The sequence below is a fragment of the Python bivittatus genome, unplaced genomic scaffold (assembly GCF_059951505.1).
Source record: "Python bivittatus isolate LINGU-HERP-01145 unplaced genomic scaffold, Pbiv_v1 ctg000410_np1212, whole genome shotgun sequence".
NCBI lineage: Eukaryota > Metazoa > Chordata > Lepidosauria > Squamata > Pythonidae > Python > Python bivittatus.
This window is the reverse complement of record NW_028277067.1, coordinates 12,973,236-12,986,944: the sequence shown is the minus strand read 5'-3', so window position 1 is coordinate 12,986,944 and position 13,709 is coordinate 12,973,236. Positions and strand designations below refer to the sequence as shown.

The 13,709-nt window shown below is 39.8% G+C and overlaps 1 protein-coding gene across 3 annotated transcripts in view; it reads left to right on the top strand.

Annotated features, from left to right (window-relative positions):
- The first annotated feature begins 2,187 nt into the window (after positions 1-2,187).
- Positions 2,188-13,709, top strand: part of MPP2 (MAGUK p55 scaffold protein 2) — a 60,640-nt gene continuing 49,118 nt past the window's right edge. For 2 of the 3 annotated variants that reach the window (XM_088143505.1, XM_007424847.4), the window contains exons 1-2: positions 2,188-2,326; positions 11,478-11,586. In XM_088143505.1, the coding sequence (XP_087999631.1) occupies positions 11,556-11,586 (31 nt within the window). In that variant the 5' untranslated portion in view covers positions 2,188-2,326; positions 11,478-11,555. Of the gene's footprint in view, positions 2,327-11,474; positions 11,587-13,709 lie in introns of those variants that run through there. The other variant, XM_088143506.1, reaches the window with a different exon arrangement.

Genomic DNA, 13,709 nt, shown 5'->3' with positions numbered 1-13,709 from the left:
AATCATTTGCAAAACATCAAAGCCCAGTAAATAGTCAGCAGCCTTAAACTCAGCAAGCTAAAATTAGAATACACTTGCTCAAGTTCAACTCCTGAGGGATGTTAGAAATCGTTATGTGAGAGTCTGCAATTGTATAAAGTTTGTACTTGTCTAGTCTGCATAGTTTTATTCTAATCTTAGCTCATTGAGTTGGAGTCTGTTGTCCTTTATGTTTTGACTGTTTTATTTGTTTGAAGCTGCTCTTCAAGCAAGAATGATTGAATGCACATCAGACACTAAGGAACCTATGTCAACCTTACCCAATTCAGTGCTCTCCAGATATCCCATAATATCCATCTCAAAGGTCAAGCTGGGTACGAATTATGGAGATTGAAGTTTAAAATTATCTGGGTGGCATACCCTGTCGGTGGAGGCTGACCATCTAGCTTAGGCAACCAATAGATTCCAAATATTTTGAAATACAACTCCCCAAGTCTCCCATCATTCCCTGGATTGGCTGGAGCTGATGAAAACTTCTGGAAGGCACAAGCTTGCTTCCCCCACAGTGGCCCTTTGCAACAGAATTAGGAACCTTTTTATGCAACACCAGAGCAAAGTCAGGGAACATCATCCAATAATTCCAGGAGTCCCATAGATTTTAAAAGCTTTGTTTTAGTAATGTAAGTATCTTCTTTTTAGTTATGTTTTAATTTATGGTTTTATGTGTTTATATATTTATGTTCTAATGTTTATCGTGAATCGCCCAGAGTTCCCCCATTGGGGGGAGATGGGCAGCTGAAAAATTTAATAAATAAATAAAAATAATTAAATAAATAAAATCTCACTCATTCACTCGCTCAGTCACTCAAATCTTACATACCAAAATAGGCTTTTTGTCACTGGCCAAGCAACAAAAGAGGGTAGCAAGTCTCTGGAGAGTGTCCTCTGAGATGAACGTTGATGGAGGAGGAGATGTGACTTTGAAGCTCTCTTCCCTCTCGTGTTCTTTTATAAGCTTGACTGCTGGGCCACCTCAACATCACAGATCATGTCATCAACGCTGGTGGCTTTCCATCAGATCAAATTGTTCTTTTCCATGACCATGGGATTACAAGACTTATCAGGGAAATATTTACCCAAATTCTCTGCCTCTTTATACTTTGCTTTGGAACATCTTGCACCTTGACATAGCCTCGCACGTGCCTTTTTTTCCGGGTTCCATCTCTAGCGCAACTTATTAACCCTTTGTTGTCTGGCCATTAACTCATTTTATAACAGGCTAAAATTATTCAGTCCAATCTATCTCTATGGACTATCCAGGAACTCTGTATGTTTACTGGAACTTTTGCAAACCGAAGCCTCCATCTTTTCTGGTGCTTTTCACAGCTCACTAACATGCAGAAGTTCAAGTGGTGAAGTTTTATCTCAGTTGGAGGGGAAGCAGGAGGACCAACATCATGTAGAGTTTTGCCCAACTGTCCAAGACTCAAAAGTTTGGGCAGGAAGAAAAAAGATACCAGCCATGTTCTTGCCATTCTTCCATTCCATAGTGAAGTTTGTTTGGTTTGAGCTTAGCAATAGGATGCGTAAACCCAGCCAGTTGTTCTTTAATCATAAGAAAGTGCTTAAAACAAACGTTAGCATAGCATATTATGTGGACTCAGCCTTATGACTGTGTTCACACCTTGTGCCAAACCACCAGTTATTAATATGTAGATGAATAAGCCACAACTGGCTGGGTTCACACTAAGTCAAAAACAAACCCCCTGTTGGCTTAGCTGCATATGGGGCCCTTGTCTGTGGCTCTCTTTGTTAACCATGGCTAAACTTGTTATGCAATCATGGTTATGGTATCAACCCAATTTTGGGTGGTCTTATGACAGGCTATGGTGAAAGATAGTTAGCTAATTCATGGGTCAACATGTCTGCAAATCCATCCTGGGTGTGTGTGGAAAAAAGGGACACAGAGTTTATGTCTCCAGGAGAAGGAGCTCTGCCCTGCTCAAAGACACTTCACGACAGTGGCCTCTTCCTTCAGCCAGACGAAATGGATGAACCATATCCAATTAAAACCCGATCGCTTGTGTTTTGCTTCCGTGGAATAACAAAAAAAAGCCTGAGAAGAAAGCTTTTCCCGCAATCTGGGGCTTGGTGGGGCCCAGCGCATCCTATCTGGGAAGTGTTGCCCCTTTAAAGCCCCTAGAGGCGACGTCAAGAAGTGATCGGAGCCGGTTCCGAGTCAAGCCAAGCCGAAGCTGTGCTCCCAAGCCGCGAATCTCCAAGATCGGGAAGAAGGGGGACTTTGTATTCTCACCCAGCCTCAGGCACGAATCGCTGCCGTAAACAGGTGAGTGGCGGCTGCCGGCTTTCTTTCTTTCTCCGCTTCCATTCCCGCTCTTCTCTTTTCTCCCCTCCCGACTTTGTCTTTAATAATGGGGATATGGGACGGAGCAGTAGACCACCGTGCGTCTTCCCACGGTTTCAGGGTCGCCTCCTTTTCCACCCTTCCCACCCGGACCCCTTTCGCTCCCCTCGCCTGGAACCTTCCCCCGCTCCGGCTCCGGCTCTTTCTTCGCATTCTGTCCCTTGCCCCTAACCCCAGAGGGAATCTCTCTTCTCTCGGTGACGCTTCCCTCCCTCCACCGCAACCCATCTTCCTCCCATCCCTTCTTCTCCCAAGTCAGATCGTTCTAAAACCACGCGGATCCCTTCCGATCTCTCTTTTTATTAATGGGCGGATTTGCCACATTATTACCTCTTTCCTCTCCGTCTCTCGTTTAGCTCCCTACGCGTCGAGTAGCGTTGCGCGTGTGAGCTCTTGAAGGCTTCTGTTGTTTCATTTGAGGTTGTTCGCGGATTTAAGCGTAGTACAGGTTGGAAGATACGAGACATATATCTCGAAATGATAAATATAGTAATTCCTCCATTTCTTCGTTGGAAAAAGAGGGGTGGAGGTATGTGTTATCCACAACAGAGAATGTCTGGGTTCGTGTGACATATTTAACCATGGTTAATTTAACCACGATTAATATAAGCCAGTTTTCTGGGCTTTCATGACACACTGAATTACAAACAAACTGGATTGGGTGATCAGCATTCTGAAGCCAAAATATAGATAGCTAGTGTATGGCTTAATGCATTGTGCAAAATGGCAATCATTGTCCCACTGCATGGGTTCAGTTGTAGCACAATCCAGGATGTGGGTCTACTTTGAATTAACTCTCAGTGGGAATTGCTTTCAGAGAAATAGGTGTAATGCTTTGCAGCTTCTGTTTCTGATAATTTTATTATTATTCCTTTCAAACCCAGTTGGAAGAGGTTCTCTAAGTGGAGCATGAATGAATGTTTTCTATTTCCCCTGAGGTTCTGCACAAAAGTATTTATTTTTCCCCTGAAATAAGCACATTTTGTTTCTGACCATAATATGCCTTTGAACCACAAATCTTCATCGGTCCCTAGGTATTTTAAGGGCGGTCCCTTTCTTTAAATTGCTTTCCCTTATTCCATCATAGTGTGATGATGGACAAAATGGATGGCACATCTCCTCACATTATCCAACTCCCTAGGTCTCTGTTCTATTCTAGAATATGGCAACTCTATTATACCAGTTTCCAGAAGGCAACTGTACAGTATTAGCGTTTTCCAGTAAATTAACACAAAGTAGGTGGTCTGCATTTCTAAATTTGAAATATATTACTGTGCTTCCTTTACCTGTTTGGATAGCTAGGATACCAAATATAGCATCCCACTCCCCTCCCAATTCTTGAGAATTCAAAGATTCAGGATCCAGTTTAGACTTAATGAGAAAAAGAGATTACATTCTCTGTTTCCTCTTTTCTCTCACTGTGTATAGCTAGGAACGTAAACGATGCTGTTTCCTAAAAGAAACATGATGCACTTGTGAAACAGTGCCTAAACATTGGGAATGTGCTCTTTTGCTTTATCCCTTGTATGGCTGACTCTCTCTCCTTACAACAACCTTTTGAGGTAGGCTGGACTGAGAAAGTGGAACTGTCTTGAAGTCACCTAGTTAGATTCATGGCCGAGCAGGCATTTGAACCATGGGCTTCACTCCACGCAAACACTCAGTAGTAACCAAACGACTAGTCTCCATGTGTTTTGGATTGCCCTCCCCTGATTCCTGGTCACGGACCATGCTGATTTTGGGGATTTACATCTGGAATGTTCAAGGTTATCTAGCTTTACTTTGAAACTGTGCTATACTGGTTGTTACTGGCTAATGATCAGTCACACTTTGTGCTAAGCTGTGGTCTATTTTGCCCATGTTTTAATTCACTTTTAGATATAGATGCCCTAGCCAGCCAGCCTACCTGCCTTTCTTCCTTTCTTAAATTTATATGGCTGCCCATCTCACAAAAAATGTCTCTGGGCAGCGTCGTTTTTTATATATTTATTGTTTTTAATTATTAAATACAAAAAAGCCCAAGGCACAAGAGAAGATATATGTTAACCACAGTTACAACCTTGACATAGTCCATTTTGTTAACTTTAGTTTCTGGATATAACAATTGTATAAAGAACCAACTTTTTACAGGTATTGTGTATTATTTACTTTGACTATTATTCAGCCGGTTCTTCTGTGCCATGGACCATCCTGCACGTTCCACCACTAAATATATATTCCAAAATTATGCCCTGATGGCAAAAACATGAAAGTTGCACAGCCTCTATTGTCAGAAAGAAGTGGATCACATTAACTTTGCAGATTCTTTTTAAATTCATTTGGCATGATAAGGAAAAAACGGGCTCACAAGCATGTGTAAAGTGTCTTCTGTTTGCTGCTGGGCAAAAAAAAAAAAAATCCCCAATGTAAATACTCATTATTAAGGCTTAATTCATAACAGTTTATCTGTCTCTGTGCATCATCCATGTATCTACATTTTGTGAGTGTGAGAGATAGTAGAAAGTGTTTTATCATGTAAAATGTAAACTTTTAAATTATCTCCACTCACCTCTGGTCTCAGATTTTTAGTTGTGGACATTGTTCTTGACAATGTGTTTGTGTGGAGGTGGGGGGAGAGAAAATGCAGTGGCCGTTTGATGCTTAAAATTCTTGCAGATAAGAGAGCTGTAGCTCTGTTTAACATTTAACATTCCTTTTCAGCATGTGCAGCCCCAAGTGTAGCCGAATTTTGAAATACTTTTGAGATTTTATTTTCAAAATGAATGATCTGCATTTCCTCTTTTTTCTTCTTTTTTTTTTTAATCCGTCACAATAAGAAGACTCTGTGTGTGTCTCTATAAAAATAGAAAGCTACTAACATTGCCCTCCAGGGAGGTGGAGTGCACAGTATATTACATAATATGAAATGTGATGATAGGCTGGCACACCAAACAGATTAGCAGTCTGTTTGCCCCCCTCTGCTTGTCACGTGAACTCATTTCTGCATAATGCACAAGTGTGTTGGTGCTGAGGTTGATAATTTTGAATGGAAATGTCACAATGATGTAGATTTCCTTGGACTACTGAATTAGGGCACATGAGATTATTGGATAAATAGATTATGATGGCCTGTGTATGCCTGAAAGATATAGAGGACTGTTTTATTGGAAGATTGATGATTTCCTAAAAGTAACATATGAGTGCAAGCTTGGATTCCTACTGTAATCTTCCTGTCCCCTAAACATATTTATTACCCTCAATCAACCAACCATGACTGCCCAGGTGTTCATGCTGTGAACAGCTGCTCTAAATGATATTTCTTAATGATCCTTCTACCTGCTGTCAAATAGTGGGAAAAATCTTTTGTCACTTACACTGTTCATATACAACCTGTACAGGAGATGCATAAGGAAGTATAGGAGTTGAAGAGTTGAATATTTCCCCCTTGAACTATTCTCTGTTTAAGATTTAAGATTTTGGGATCCTGGCCTTAAGAATGATGGCCATGATGAGACTGGGGGGCTTCTAGATTTCCCCCTTTTGTACTGTTTTTAAAAATAAAAACTTCTTTTGGAACTGAGATATAGCTTGCCTTGGATTCAGTGAGGATTTTCCCCCTCTTTGCAATCCTCTATCGATTATTAGCTAATAATATAGAAACAAGAGGCGTCCTTTTATCTCTCTTTCTCAAATAATTAATTGTTTTCCCTCTTCTCTGTCCTGTGGACGCCCAAAGCAGCTTCAAGAGAAATAAAAACAGCTAAAATGATTGATCGTGCAACTTAAAAGGCATGGTTGACAAGGGAAACCTGAAGCCTCTTCCTAGAAGAACAAAGAGCAAGGATTAAGTACAGCTACCAAGGAAATTATTTCCATGTCACTCTCTTTCCAGCTACTACACTTTTCTTCCTTCCTCATTGAATGTCTTTCCATAGACCTTTCTGAGCCAGGCTATTTGATTTTATTTATATCCCATTGGGGATAGATCGTCATGGAGAAAATCTGTCTATGCGGTCGCTAGGAGTCGAAAACAACCTGATGGCACATAATCAATTTATAACCCACTTTTCAGTCTGATGAGAATCTCATATGCATTTTTTTGCTTCAGTTCATAAAGTTAAACTGTTTCAAACATTTTCTGTTGACAGCTTCCACAGAGACAATTATTTGTGAATATTCCATGATTCGACCTCAGTTCAGCAAACACGCACCCAAGGTTTCACTGCTATTCTGCTGTATGACATCAGTGAATATTTTCTTTCCAGATTCTTCCTCCATATAAATTGGAATTGAGACTGGAAATTGGGATTCTCTTCTGCCTAAATCATATTCCAAAATTTGATGCCAGCCAAGCTCAGAATTCCCTAAGATTTAATGCTGGATTTTTTAAAAAAAAAAGTAATTCAGCTAGGGCAGCAAAGACATATGCTTGCTTTCTTAAAGTTAATGTAAACTACAAATGCAGTATGTTGTATAAAAAGATTTTAAGACTGGCTGTAGCAAAGGCAAGGATTTGATAAGACTGGAACTGCAGCCAGCGAACAGAAGCCATACTAACCTTTAAGGAATTTATTGTGCTTTATTCTTCCTGTTGGCCATCCTCCTGCTATCCTCCTCCTCCTGCTTTCAAGATTTGCATAGCCTTAATGCATCCCTACATGATCCCTATACAGATGGGAAATATAATTTGTGTTCAACAGTTTTCTGCCCTGAAATCTGTAGTTTCTGCTTGCCTGCGTCCAAGATGTGAAAAAAGTAGATAATGTTGAAAATCTTTGAGTGAGTGCAGAATGCTGTTAAGTGATCATAAATCACACTGCAAACATCTGAAATAAGTGGGTAGAATATCAAGAACTGATTGAACCCTCAGCCCCATTGTATGTTTTCTGGTAGGCATTAAATTATAATATGTTCCTTATTTCCACCCACTGGTTAACGGCTGTAATCTGAGAGTAGTTTTTACCCTCCAGTTCCCACCTTTCTAATAATTTGGGGGGGGGGAACCCTGCAGTGTTCAGTCTATCTCCTGCTAATCCTGCAAAAGACTGCCCTCAATTCTCCCCACTCTAAAAGGGAATGTAGTAGAATAAAATGGTAAGAGAAGCAGGGAATACTGACATTCTCACTTCAAGGTCTGATTCCACACTGCAGGCAGGATCACTTAGAGAGGCAAGGCTGGGCATTTGTTGGGGCTTCTAGAGTGGGTTTGGAGTCTAGCCATCTCAGGATGCTTATTAGGTTTATTTATTTATTTATTTATTTTGCATATAAAATCCCAGAACACGAGATATGGTAACCAGAGTAAAAGAAATCTCAGTTTGCATGTCCTTGTCCTGCCTCTTCACAATTTGGGCTGGGCTACCAAGAATCCTTTTCTGAATCTGTTTTCTCATCCTTAGATTCTCTTATGCAGCTCAGTCTATACTTTCTGTAGGGAAAGGATGCGTCTCATTAGGACTGACTCCATCCCTAATGTACTATTGATTCTCCAGTTATTGATGAAACTGCTGCTTGTGGGCATGTCAGTTCTCTGACTAATATTTTCCTCCTGTCAGCACATCTGGTTGAGATTTCTCTTGTGAGCGGTCAGTGAGGGTTGGATTAATAATTGAGCATATTAGAGGAGACCAGCCAGATCAGTTCCTTTTTTTACCAAGAAATCATGCAAGCAATATTGGCTAAAACTTCAGAGTTTGCAAGAACACCTCTATTTTTTCACACATAGCTGGTTTATCTGTACCTCATCTCAGGATGCATCATCTCATGAGCTGAGTTCCGCCTCTAGGTCTTAGAAAATGAGACCATTGCTGAAAAGATACTAATACTCAGTGTGGTTTGGTATTGTGTTGGACAAGCTTTGGGGAGATTTGGGTTCAAATCCCATTTAGCTGTTAGTTCACCGGATGACTTGAACCAGCTGCTCTCTGTCAACCCTGACCATCTCCCAGAATTGTTGGAGGAAGAAAAACAACAGGAGCCTTGTAAGTCTGTTCCTTGGAAGAAAAGATAAATATGATGATTTTCCTGCAATATTCTTCCTAATGTCTGGGAACGTGATGGTATGTGGGAATGACCTTGGGAGGCAGAAGGGCGAGCTGCAGACTGGACAACCGGCATGTAAAAGTAGTCTCAGCTCACAGAAGGAGAGATGGTGTGGGAAATGTTTCAGAAGGAACCCTTCCTAGTTTTCCGGAGAGTAAAAGGAAAGGAGGGGAGAAATGCTTTTAGTCTTGCAAGATTCTGTTAATGTAACCTAACAATAAAGATAGTACTCCTGGTTGTGCTTCTTGTCTGGACAGCCTCACCGGGCTAACATCAATCTTGCAAGATAAAGAAGCCATTTGATTGCTCTGGGGACAATGGAACCAGTTTAGCAATCCTTTTGGAAAATATATTTTCAATTCTTTGGCAATGGCCCATACGGGAAGCTAGGCACAACATGAGTAACTTTTGAATCCAGCTGGGCGGGTTTGCCTCTATGTAGTGCAATAAATAGACACAGAAGAAAGAAAGACTTGGTTCTTATAGTACCTTTAAAAACTACAGCTGTAATGGAATACAATAAAGTTGGGATAAAATGAATAATATTGCACTGTTTATGGCTGGAATTTATAAAGTGATAAAGTTTAATACCCTTTTCGGAATAATGATAATAACACTTTTGATTGATTGATTATGTGCCATCAAGTAGTTTTTGACTCCATGACAATTTATCCCTAACCTGTCCTTTCAAATCTCCCAAGGGGACACTCATCACCACAGTAACTGAGTCCATCCACCTTGTTGCAGGTCGTCGTCTTCTACCTGTCCCAGCATTAGAGCCTTTTCCAGGGAGCTGGGCCTTCGCATAATGTGTCTGAAGTTGGGTAATTTGAGCTGGTCATTTGTGCCTTGAGTGAGAACTCTGGGTTGATTTGTTTGATGATCCATCAGTTTATTTTCTTGGTTGTCCATTGTATTCTCTGGAGTCCTCCAACACCAACGTTCAAAGGCATCAATACTCTTCCTATTCTGCTTCTTTAAAGTCCAACTTGTGCTTCCATAGAGTGTCACAGGGAATAGCATGGCTTGCATGATGCTGATCTTTGTAGGTATAGACACATCACAGCTTCTGAATATCTTTTTCAAGGCCTTCATGGCTGCTGACCCAAATGCTAGTCTGCACTGTATTTTAGGCTGCTTGTTCCTTTACTGTTGATAGTTGATCCTAAAAGGCAGAAGCTATCTACTACTTCGGTATCTTCATTGTCAGTTTTGAGGCTGGTGGTTCTACCTGTTTGGTCTTCTTTGTATTTAATTTTAGTCCCATTTTTTCACTGTGCTCTTTGACTTAAATATACCTTGCAGATCCTTTGCATTTTTGGCTATCAAGGTAGTGTCATCAGCATAGCGCAGGTTATTGATTTTCTTCCTCCAGTTTTAAAACCACACTCATCTTCTTCCAATCCCTTCCATTAATATATACACAGCATATAGGTTAAATAAAGGGAGAGTGTGCAGCCTTGTCGCACTGCTTTGCCAACCTGGAGCCAGTCTGTTTCGCCACGTTCTGTTTGTACTGTGGCTTCCTAATCTCTATATAAGTGTCTTGTGAGGACGATGAGATGTTCTGGGATTCCCATTTTTCTGAGCACTTTCTGCAGCTTGACCTGATTGACACAACTGAAGCTTTTCTATAATCAAAGAAGCACCTACTGACTTTTTTTTTTCATATTCTTTGGCTTTCTCAATTTAATAACAATTGACAAGCCTAAAATAATGCTTACAACACTAGCATAAAAATATCAGTAACAAAACAGTACAAAGGAGAGCAGAAAATAATGCCACACATCTGGATGAATTGGAAAATTTATTGATTTCAGTGCAACTTTTGAGTTGCTGAATTGGACTGTACTACAGTAGACATGTAAGGGTAAGTATTCAAATAGTAATAATAGACACCAAAATTTAACTGGGCAAATCAAAGCCCCAGTAGGCATTATGAATCCACCTGTCGTTTTAAATCTTGGTGGAAGAAATCAAGATGTGTTACTTCTAGGCCTGGGTGCATAGCTTGAGATGCAGGACCTCTCAAAGCTAGAGGCTCTTCCAAAGTTTCCACTGAATTGAAACTTTGCTTTAGCAGAAGGGAAGTAATCATATTTAATTTAAATAATGCTTATATTGCATTGGAATATAATTTAAATGCCTTGTAAATTAAATCAAAAGACAGGTTGCTTATATTTTGGCCCCAAATATGTACTTGTTTGGATGGTGGTCACTGGATAAGTTTGTGCGTCCGTCTTTAAGGCAAGAATGGGAAAACTGCAACTCCAAAAACCTTTCAGCATCAACTTGCAAACAAATGCCAGCATGCAGCAGTTGAGTGTATGGATGTGAACAATTTTAATCTTCTCCCTCCACTTCATTTATTATCTGTATGTATTGAAGCCAGAGCGTGTTGTATTTTTTGTAAGAACTTACAGAAATTGCATTTTTAAAAAAATATACTGATCTGAAAGTGTGTGAGATTTGTTAAAAATAGTGAGAAAAGCAAAACAAGTAAGGGGTTTGAGTGTTTAGCTCTCAGAAGCCTGGCTTTGAATCTATATGTGTTCTTCCATGGTTGTGATGTTTAATTATGGTTGGCAACTCTCTTTTCTTGGATGCAATCTTCATCTTTCACAGCTACACATTTTGTATAGTCCTTTCCCTGCTGGAAATAACTCTACAAATTTGGCTGGGGTAGATGGTAGATTATTTCATTTAGGTTGGCTTTTGACAAAACTTGCCAGCATCTGCATATTCTTCAAAACTGGGATGGGAAAGATTTCAGATTTTTAAAAATTTGAATGTGAGAGAAGGTGAAACTGGCAGAAGATGAGTATCAGCCCGATGATTTAGCTCTTCTTCCTCTTCCCTTTCTTTTTGCCTAAAATGCAAAAATAAAATAAAAATAAATCACCTAGTGGAGACCAAGTCTGTTATTTATAAATAATCTCTGAACTTTATCTAGGGTTTCAGAATAAGTGGGTATATGTTACTGTAGGCCATGGGATAAATATCCAAGATCATATTTTGAAGAGGTGTTGTTAAATTTCTTCTCTGTCTGCAGGATCACCACAGGTACCCATTAGAAGAAGAATTAACCATTTGTAATTCCATCTCTGAGCAAACTATCCTAGTTGTTGAAATGCCTGTTGCTTCAACCAACTCTGAGACAGGTAAGAACTTATTCCTATCTCTGCACCAGATTTTTCCAGCCTGGTTTTCTCCAGAAGTGTAGAGCTAAACTCCAGTCATTCTGGCCAACACATCTGGAGGACATCAGGTTGATTATTGCACTTTCTGCGATGTAAAACAGGGATAGGCAGAGGTTTTAGATGCTCCCATAATTCTTCACTAGTGACAACTGGATTTAACAGGAGTTCAAGTTGGAACTCTCCAGGAGAGTATAAAGTTCCTACCCCTTGGTTAATGTAATGTGATCCACATACATTTGTGTATTCATACAACATGCTTAACCTGAATTAACCTGTTTTCTGGGTTTTCCCAAAACACTGAATCATAAAGTAACCCAAACTAGGCATACTTTGATTGCATCAATGAACTAGTCACAAAACAGTTTGTGACAGTTTTGCCTAGCTTGCCTAGTTTTGCCTAGTATGCCTAGTTTTATTTCCATCAGCTGCTGATTGTTATATCCTGGTCAGTTACCATAATAAAGATATGTATGTATATATGTATAAACTAACCAAATTGGCTGTGTTCAGCTATTAAGTTGAATATTAAGCTATTATGTTAAAACGAATCCAATTTAGCAGATTGTACAAATGGAGCTGCTAGGTCTTTGACCTGGTTAATTGGATTGTACAAACCCAGCCATTCTGTTTTTACATTTTATATTAGGGTTTGCTTTATTTTTAGAGAGCTTTATCTCTGAGTTAATTTTTTCCAACCTAGCTGGAGGCAGCCAGTCTAGAACTCACTAGATATTTTGCCTTACAGTTCCCAACAGCTTCAGGGATTAAGGATTATGGGTTATGTTCCAATACATACCAGAGGGGACACACAAGATGGTTAGCCCTGTCTTTTGGTGTTTGGCTAGGACCAGGGGAGATCTGGCCTTATGAATGAATGAATGAAGCTTCATTCATTATCTCTGTCTGGATAAACAGATTGCTGGTAAAATGCAATATGGAGTCAACTTTCCCTAGATCTGCTGTACATTTCACTGTTGACTACCTTGTTCTTTGGGTCAAAGGGGATATAGTTATTGTAGCTTTGGGTCAAAGGTGGTATAGATATTGTAGCTCTCTCTCTCTCTGTCTCCCTCTCAATTGTTGCATTGTGTGGTTAGAATTACTGTTGATTTTCAGCATATACCTGTTTAACATCATTCCATGGTCACAGGGATACCATGCTCAGCCTTGGCCTGACATTGTTCCCCTCATTCACACACAAGGAAAGATCTTCTGATTTATTTAAATATAAGATAATGATTTGAGCACACCATTGGTTAGTATTCAACTAGTATATTGTAATCTAATGGAAACAACTGTTTCCTGCATTTGAGCAGGCTCTTCTGTGTCCAGAAACTTAAAATGATCTTGGAAAGGAATGGAAATTCCATAAGCCTTAAACTTGCCCCCATGTGTTCTCAAGTACTATATCTGAATTAGGCAATTGTCAATCAGATTTAAGCCTAGAACAAGAGCTGTTTCATTAAAGAAACCTTTCTTTTTCTTTCAGGGATGGGTAGTTCCCCCCCCCCACCAAATATTAATAATTAACTGTATAGTTCAGCTATCTAAAAAGGATCAGCAAAATAGCTCCAACTGACTGATAGATACAGGATCAGACTTTACAAGCTTTTCTTAAAAAGGTGATCAAGTCACTTTCTCAATATGATTAGTTGATTAAAGTGGGTTGTTTTGTATCTTCTCAAGAAAAATTGAACATTGAAAATATTCTCTCTTCATAAAAACAACTCCTGATTTACCACTGATTTTTCAGGAGGGAGAAAAAATAGAGGGTTAGACCCAATAGCCAAAATGATCCTTTCCAGTTTTATAATTCTGTGAAATTGCTGATTTTGGTGGTGGTGGTGGTGGTTGGGGATTGTGGGGAGCAGACTTGCCACTTACTGTACTTAACCTGATGAGGTAGCTGAGGAACTTCTGAATTTCTAATTTTTCTGCCTTTTTTTCAACCAGGGTAGGGGGTATGATACTCATGGGTCCCAATATGGCATTAGGAGATAAGTTTTGTTTTAAACCTGAAACAAATCCATCGTGTTTTGGAAGGTCTGTCAAAGCATACTGGCAAGGCAATGGATTGGCAGAAG